A 7,980-nucleotide genomic window follows, 5' to 3' on the forward strand; every position below is an offset into this window, starting at 1 on the left:
AAAAGAATTCAAATTCATAGCATAAATGCAATTGAAATACTAAGTAGACGGTTCAATCCAACTACAATTTAGTGTGCAATTTTGGCAATTCTTTCTAGTTTCTTCTATCTTTAAAGCACATTAATTCTAGCCTATGCTTTATATATCAAGTAGAGTTTGACGCATTGCCTAATAAGAGTGCCATTTTCCAAATTGTTGGTAATACTATTCAATATGTAGTAGAAATATTACCACCTTTTCCTTGTTGCCATAAAAACTGCATGCCTTATCGGGCATTGTACAACAATTCAAATTATATTTCCTTTGAATTACAATATCTGTTGATTCATTAAGTTATTTGCACGTTAAATAAGAAGTCCAAAATCAATAATTAATTATAAATTTTTTTATTGAATATCTAGAATAGGATAAATAATTAAATATCCAATCATTGTAGATTATGTGTGAAGATAAAGAATCTATTGTGTAACCTTTTATTGAAATATGAAAATAATTAATAATATTAAACTAAGAAAATTTCTCTAATTTCACAAAAATTGTGTAACATTCCATTGCATTATTCTTGATATTGCACCACTTTAACAAACTCCACCTAAGAGGACCTAACTTTGTTTTGAAAATAAAAAGAACTCCACCTAATGGAGAAATTAACTAAAGCACCTAAACACTGATTCTATAGTTTAAAATTGTTCAAAACCTTCAACTGCATGTGCTTGATTGAAATCTTCTAAATAATATTATTAATTCAAACAAATAAGTGAAATAACCAATCCTTTAATTTGTTTCTCTAACTCAAATGGGAAAATCAATTGATATTGGTGAGCCAAATGACAAGTGACAAAAGACATGGTATACTTAACCTATGTGAGATGAAATGAAATAATTTTATTCTCACTTGATCACACAACTGTTATAATTGTCCATTAATAATAAAAATTTTGGACAATTTGCATTTTACAATCCCTGATTTTTTTCATAATTGGTGCGGAATTTGAGGTAGCTCTGAGTGAGTTCTTCCAGTTCGTGAAAAGCAGAAAAGAAGAAATTTTCCTGTAGAAAACATTGAGATACTTTCCAATGTTATAATTTATACTCTCCAAAATCAAAAACACCAAACCAACACCATAAAAACTGCTAATGATTCTGCAACAATGATAGTGAGAGAGAGAGAGAGAAAGAACAGAGCCTAAACTTGTAGGATTTCATTAGAATAAGCTTGCTTTTGAATGAAACATGACTAGACAAAATTCCATATAACATCAAAAAGACAAAAGAACTATTTTCGATCAGTCACGGCTGGTCTATGTGTGAATCCAGAACCACTGAATTTGAGGCTTGATTGCCGCTGATAACTGCCAAAGTTGACATAAGCTTCCTCTGACATAGTTATATTCTCTACTTCTCAATTGAAATTTTCATGATATATTCTATTCATACAAGAAATCAAAGCTCTATGGATAATCACGATAAAACTATGGGACATAGTCCCAGCCTTAAAATCACCCAGCAACAAATGACAAAACTTCGGTTGGTGCAAAATTTGCCCAACTTTATATATCATATGTATTGCAATTCTATTGATTGTCCTGTTTTAGCTTTTTCTTCTGCTTTCTTCGCTGATCACGCAAACCTGAAGCAAGAACATTCCGAAAATTTAGAACATGCTAGAGCCAAGATCTAATTAATAAATAACTAGAAAAGAAGAAAGGATATCATATATTTTCAGACTGAAGATTACGTTTCTTCTCCTCTTTTCTTTTTCTTTTCCGATTTTCTATATTTCTCTGTTTTCCAGCAAAATCCTTGACATCCATGCGCACCTGTGGGGAGAAAAAGGAGCAAAAGCAAGAACAACAAAACAAACAAAAAACATAAGCTCCAATCTACTACTCAAGCTGAATATTTAGATAACGAGAAATTCCTAACTTTCCTGCAAAATAAACCTTATTCTACTTTTCAAAATCTAAAAGTTTGTTAATGCGGCAAATTACGTTGTAAAATAGACGATTTCATATTTGACAGGATCAATACAAAATTATGCCTGCTGGAATATGAAAAGGGTGGAACATTCTACCTCTTCACCAGCATTCCGGAGTGCCTGAAGTGCTTCAACACAATCTTGACCAATCACAACCAATTTTCCCTTCTTGCCTACTCCTGAGCCCGGGCGATCATTTAGTTTTTGCTTTGCTAATTGTAGCAATTGTTCCTGCATGACAGGTGTGACACCAGCCTACAAAAGAGAGTATTATGTTTCAGAGTTATGTCCTAAACATAGTACATATGTTTGCATAGTAAAAAGATACTAGGAGCATGTTTGAGAACCTCTCAAAAAAGTCAAATTAAGAAAAATAATCACGTTTGGGTAAAAACTTGAAAATAGATTATAATTGAAACTAATAATTTTAAGCTAAAAACCAGCTTATAAGCAAAAGCAATATTTTGAAACTTATGGAATATAAGCAAAAGCTTATATTTTTTAATTGTAATGATTTTCCTAATTTGACCTAAAGCACCAAATATTAAATAATATAGGCAATCATTCTATACCCATTTTCGTTATTTCGTAATAACACCACTTAAGATTTCATACATTTCAAACACAATAAATTATTCTAAAACCATTTTTCAGCTAAAGTATCCAAACATAAATTGATCATCACATAATTGATTATTTCGAAAAGTATAAATTTTTAGCGTTCCCAAACACATATTATTGTGGATAATTAAAACACCTATGTGCTAGTATATGTACATCATGCCTTGCAATTCCTCTGAAACTTCTGAAGAAAAACATTAAAAATTAGAATTGCAATAATAACAAATGACTAGCAATGGGCAAGAGGCATTCCAAATGTGGTAAATAAATATTAAGCGTGAAAATGAAAGAAAATCATAAGATTAATACCCCTGCTAAATATCGATGTGAAAATGTCTTTGATTGTAAAGGACGTGAAATCAACATTTTGAGCTCCTGCAATATGAAACATTTGAGAAGAATTAAATAAACTGGAAATAATGTCTATATATCGTTTCAGGTATATATATGAAGGCATCAGACCTGTTGCAATGTCTTCAACTGTTTAGAACTGGCTTTCATTTGCTTGTGTTTGTTCACTTGTTCCTCCTCACTGTCGTCATTTTCAGTAACTAATTCAACTGAGTTAGCATTTCGATCAAACCAGTTTTTCTCAGCTTTCACCTAAAATAGCAAAGAGAAATAGAATTTGAAAACACAATTATCCATATCCAGTCAGCACAAAGGAGCAACAAAGCAAAACAGAATTTTAAGTCAAACCTGAAAAGCAAGAAAATACATGAGAATGGAAGTCTGTAACTAGAAATTATTCTGTATACGTTTGTAAAGATGCAATAAGGAAAACCTCTCGAATATGGAGGTTACCTCAAGCAAATTACATTCAAAACCATTTCAAATCGTAAACAGAAAAATGATAAATTCCAAGCACACTTGACACTAACACTGGTTGCATGAAAAAAATGCAAAAATGTTATATAATTCAATATACTGTACAGGTGAATCCTAATACCTGCGAATTCTTTCGTGTTATTTTGTCAATTTGGCGTGCAAGAGACAATCGTTTTAAAACCTCTGGCATGTATGAGTTCTGTAAAGGAAACCGCTGAAAATTGTCCTGTACATAAAACAAGATAATGACAAAAATGTAAATCACTATATTGTTCTCGATCACGAGGTAAGTGATGGTAACTTATTTCAAACATGTATTATTTAGTTCATTCAACTCTCTTTAAAACATGTTTACAGGGAACAACATATCAATGGCTGTATGATACACAACTCGACATGCCGTGTTCTTATTGACTACACCTCTTATCTTCATGCGAAGAATTTTTTCCCAACTTCAATGAAGTAAGCAACCAACTTTAATATCTCTAACCTATATGCTTAAATTTAAAAGGAAAAATGCTGTTCAGGAAACAACCTTAGAAAATGATTTGAGCAGCGAAGCAAACTTTGCCGTTTCTTTTGGTGAGACTAAAGCAATGCTACAACCTTCAGCAGAAGCTCTAGCTGTTCTTCCACTTCTATGCACATAAACCTAAAAAGAAGAAATAAATGTTAGAATGTTAGATGTAATATATAATATGGATAAAAGAAGCAAAATATTAATTTACCTCTGCTGAATGCGGAAGCTGATAGTGGACAACAGTTCTAACACCAGGAATATCAAGACCCCTTGCAGCAACATCCGTAGCAACTAGTATGCCATTTTCACTTTCACGAAAACGATCCATGGCCTGCATTGAAGAATGAAAGAAACTCGAAAAATATGATGATGGAAACAAAATACAATATCCATTTAAAATAAAAGACAACTCAGTATTAAGATGTATTCAGGTTAACCACAATGTCAACTATCCAAGTCCAATCCCCTATAAAAAGGAAAAAAAAAAAGGAGGGCAAAGTAGATCTACACTATGACCTTTTGATGGTGAGCTATTTTGTTATGCAGATCTTTCAGCAGAAAGACGAGAAACACAACTGGAAGAAAGCAAAAAAAAGGTTGAGACAAACAAAGGAAGCTACCTTTAAACGTGCTCGCTGCTGCATTTGTGCATGCAGAGTCCAAACATCAATGCCAAGAATCCGCAGTATGGAAGAAATATGGCGCAAAGCTGCAATTGATGTACAGAAAACTATGGTGCGACCTTGTCCATGGACAGTCAAAATATAATACAAGTAGGCATCTTTATCTTCTTCCCTGCATCTGCAACCAATGACATTCAATAACAAAATCAGGAAGATGATGAAGGTAACATATGTGTGCATTTAATTCTAAGAAACTATTCAGTCCCTTTATCTTAGATGGTGAAATAAGGCAAAAAGTGGCTATGCCTATGACGGAGTATGTTTTAAAATTGAGAAAAACAGCTGACAGAGATGCAAAATCTCTATTTGCACAAGGAATGATAATTAAGATAACGATTGTCTCGGGGGAGGATATGTGACCCAACAAAATACTCAAACGGGAAAAAATAATGTAACATTAAATTCAAGCCAATTCAAATCAACATGAAATCATGAATCTAAGAGTAAAAAGAATATATATCAATATTTAATAAAATCAGTGTCCTATCCAGCATGAGTTTACGTACTCAATAAATGATTCCTCAAGCTTGGCTGCCAATATTGACGGGTTGGTAAGATCAATAATTGCAGCATTGGATCTCATTCCAGCTCGTTCAGAAAGAGTTTCAATAGAATTCAGTTCCTCTGTGAATGATTGTTTTTGTTTTACTAAACCGCACTTAAGCTTCTTGCGAAAATCAGCAGAAAGTGCAACAGTAGCTGAAAACACAAGAGTTTGTCTTTTCTTTCTTTGGTAGCTTGAAACTGTAACACAATTTTGTGCATGTTGAGAATTATCTTCGGCGGAGATATTTGACATGGGAAGCATGTCAATTATTGATTGCAACTCCTTAAAATGACCGTTTTGTACCATTCGATCAGCCTCATCAAGCACAAAGAAAGACAATGAATGTAACTGCAAAAACAACATGGCCATGTCAAAAATGACTTTCAATGAAAGCAATACGTCAAGTCTACACAAAAACTAGAACATTAATGTTTAATGTGTGAATTATTGCTGCTAAAAGTTAAGATGAAATCTAACCAAAATGATAGATGTCTTATATAGTGTACAAATGTTGTCTATATCAAATATTTAGCAAGGGTGCCATTGTATGACTCTTCCAATAAGTCGTGCTTAATTGTGGCCCATACATGTTGAACAATAAGGATTAAGAATTACCAGGAGGCTACAATTTACATACTCTGTCTTATTAAACACTTGTAGTTTTCCACTATATTTCAGATTCCCCCTCACACTTATCTACTGGATTAGCATTCATGAAAACAATAACTTAATCTTTATAAACATAAATTGATACTCAATCTTCATAATGCATATTGCTAGAAGTTACCTCAACTAGATGCTTTTCTCCACTTGACATAAGTTCCCACAACCTCCCTGGAGTTCCAACAACAATCTCAGGTCTTGATTTTAAAAGTCTCTCCTGCTTTTCGGCTAAAATTCCCCCAACAATAGGGGTCACCCTAACATTAATATACTTAGCTACTGCTTTCAGATGATCAGTTACCTGAAAATGGATTCCAGTCAGCTTGTAGCATGACTCCTAATTTCTAAAACAAGTATATACTCATATAATCTAAATTGAGTAACTAACAAACATGCAAATGAATTAAAAGCCTTTACAAATACCTGAATAGCAAGCTCTCTGGTTGGGGCAACAATTAGAGCCCTCAAAATTCCTGTAGGAGCATATTTTTCTGGCTCTTTACCCCTTTCTTCCTCAATCTTTGTAGCCTTCTCCCGTTCCTCCAAAATACGTTGCAAAATGGGCAAACCAAATGCAAGTGTTTTACCAGATCCTGTCTCAGCAGCCCCAACAACATCCTGCCGAAAAACACACAAGAACAAGGGTCAAAAAGCTAATCTAGCTAATCAAACCAGCAAAACCACTGAAGAAGGAAAACTTCAAACAACCTTCCCTTGACCTCAACTCATTCCATGCATAAAATTCAGTTTCATCAAAGTCTTCCCCAACATCATCATCATCCTTCACATCAGTATCTAGACCTAAAAGAAAATATAGCAGTAAGATGAATACGTCTCCAAAACCTTCATTCATCACAACATTGCATAAACATCCCACATTTCAGGAATCCGTATCCACATACATACTAAAGTACGTATGCTGATATGTATAAATAAAATAGCAACTACTAGTATCTGGCTTTCTCATCTTAAATTATTCATTCACAGGGCATTAACATAAAGACATCATATTTCAGGAACCTCCAAACACTTATGCACATACACACACAAACATATATACAGAAAATTTAAAAGAATATATATAATAAACAAATAACTATAAGTATCAGGATTTCTCATCTTCAACTATTCACAACGCATAGACATAAACGTCTCGAAATTCAGGAGTCTACATACACACTTACCGTTTCATGAACTATATAATTACTACAAGAGTATGAACAAGTATTTACCAGCACATGGATTTCTCATCATTAATTATCACCTTGCATCGACATTGTGAGGATTTATCATCTTCAACTATTAACATTTTACATGAACATAAAGATATTTCACATTTCAGGGACCTAAAGCACGTAAACATATATGAATTTGTATCATTGGCAATTTAGAATCAAACAAGTAAGTAACTACCAGTATCTGGCTTCTCAACATTCTGGTTTTCGGTAACCGCTTTCTCCTCCTTTTCCTCCTCCTCCTTCTTCTTATCCTTCTTTTCTTCCTCCTCCTTCTTCTTATCCTTCTTTGTCTTCTTTTTCTTCTTCTTCTTCTTCTTCTTGTCTTTTTTCTTTTCCTTCTTCACTTCAACCTCACCGCTACCACCGCCGCCGCCACCGCCAACTCCATCATCTTCTTCTTCTTCTTCCTTCTTCTTCTTCTCTTCTATCACATTCTCGTCGAGTTTATGCTTCTTCTTCTGGTTCTTCTTCTCGTTAATTTGAGGTTCAGGAATGGAAAAACCGTAATCAGCCTCGTCGATCTCCTCGAGCGAGAGGAAACCTCCTTCGAGCTCGTTGGAGCCAGTAGCGAGCATAGCAAAGGGATCGTTTTCGTTGTTGTTATCATCTTCGTCATTGTTTCGTGGAAACGAAGGGTTCCAAGGCAGCGAGTTAAGTCGGTCGAGTTGGGGGTCACTCACCAACGCGGCGGCGCGCTTTCTCTTCAGCTTTCTCTGGCAAGACTGAGAGGAAGTAGTAGCTGCTGTAGCTGCTTCCATGGCGAAAACAGAAAAACCCGAACCGTGATACTGGTTTCGAAGTTTGCCTTTGTAGACCTTAATTTGGGCCAAGGCCCAGCTCAGTAAATAATAATTTCAAATTTGACACGTTACTAGTCCGAGACCACAACAATTCAACAAGCT

The 7,980-nt window shown here is 34.3% G+C and overlaps 1 protein-coding gene across 1 annotated transcript; it reads right to left on the bottom strand.

Annotated features, from left to right (window-relative positions):
- Nucleotides 1-1,171: 1,171 nt before the first annotated feature.
- LOC107473148 (DEAD-box ATP-dependent RNA helicase 13) lies at nt 1,172-7,847 on the bottom strand. The gene is made up of 14 exons (XM_052257722.1): nt 7,254-7,847; nt 6,549-6,641; nt 6,264-6,475; nt 5,965-6,141; nt 5,137-5,525; nt 4,568-4,748; nt 4,156-4,278; nt 3,963-4,079; nt 3,549-3,653; nt 3,062-3,202; nt 2,909-2,974; nt 2,075-2,233; nt 1,739-1,820; nt 1,172-1,630 (listed from the first exon to the last, which is right to left on the bottom strand). The coding sequence occupies exons 1-14, from the start codon at nt 7,834-7,836 to the stop codon at nt 1,575-1,577; spliced, it is 2,484 nt and encodes an 827-aa protein (XP_052113682.1). The 5' UTR covers nt 7,837-7,847; the 3' UTR covers nt 1,172-1,574.
- Nucleotides 7,848-7,980: the final 133 nt, after the last annotated feature.

Source organism: Arachis duranensis, chromosome 2, assembly GCF_000817695.3.
Source record: "Arachis duranensis cultivar V14167 chromosome 2, aradu.V14167.gnm2.J7QH, whole genome shotgun sequence".
Taxonomy (NCBI): Eukaryota; Viridiplantae; Streptophyta; class Magnoliopsida; order Fabales; family Fabaceae; genus Arachis; species Arachis duranensis.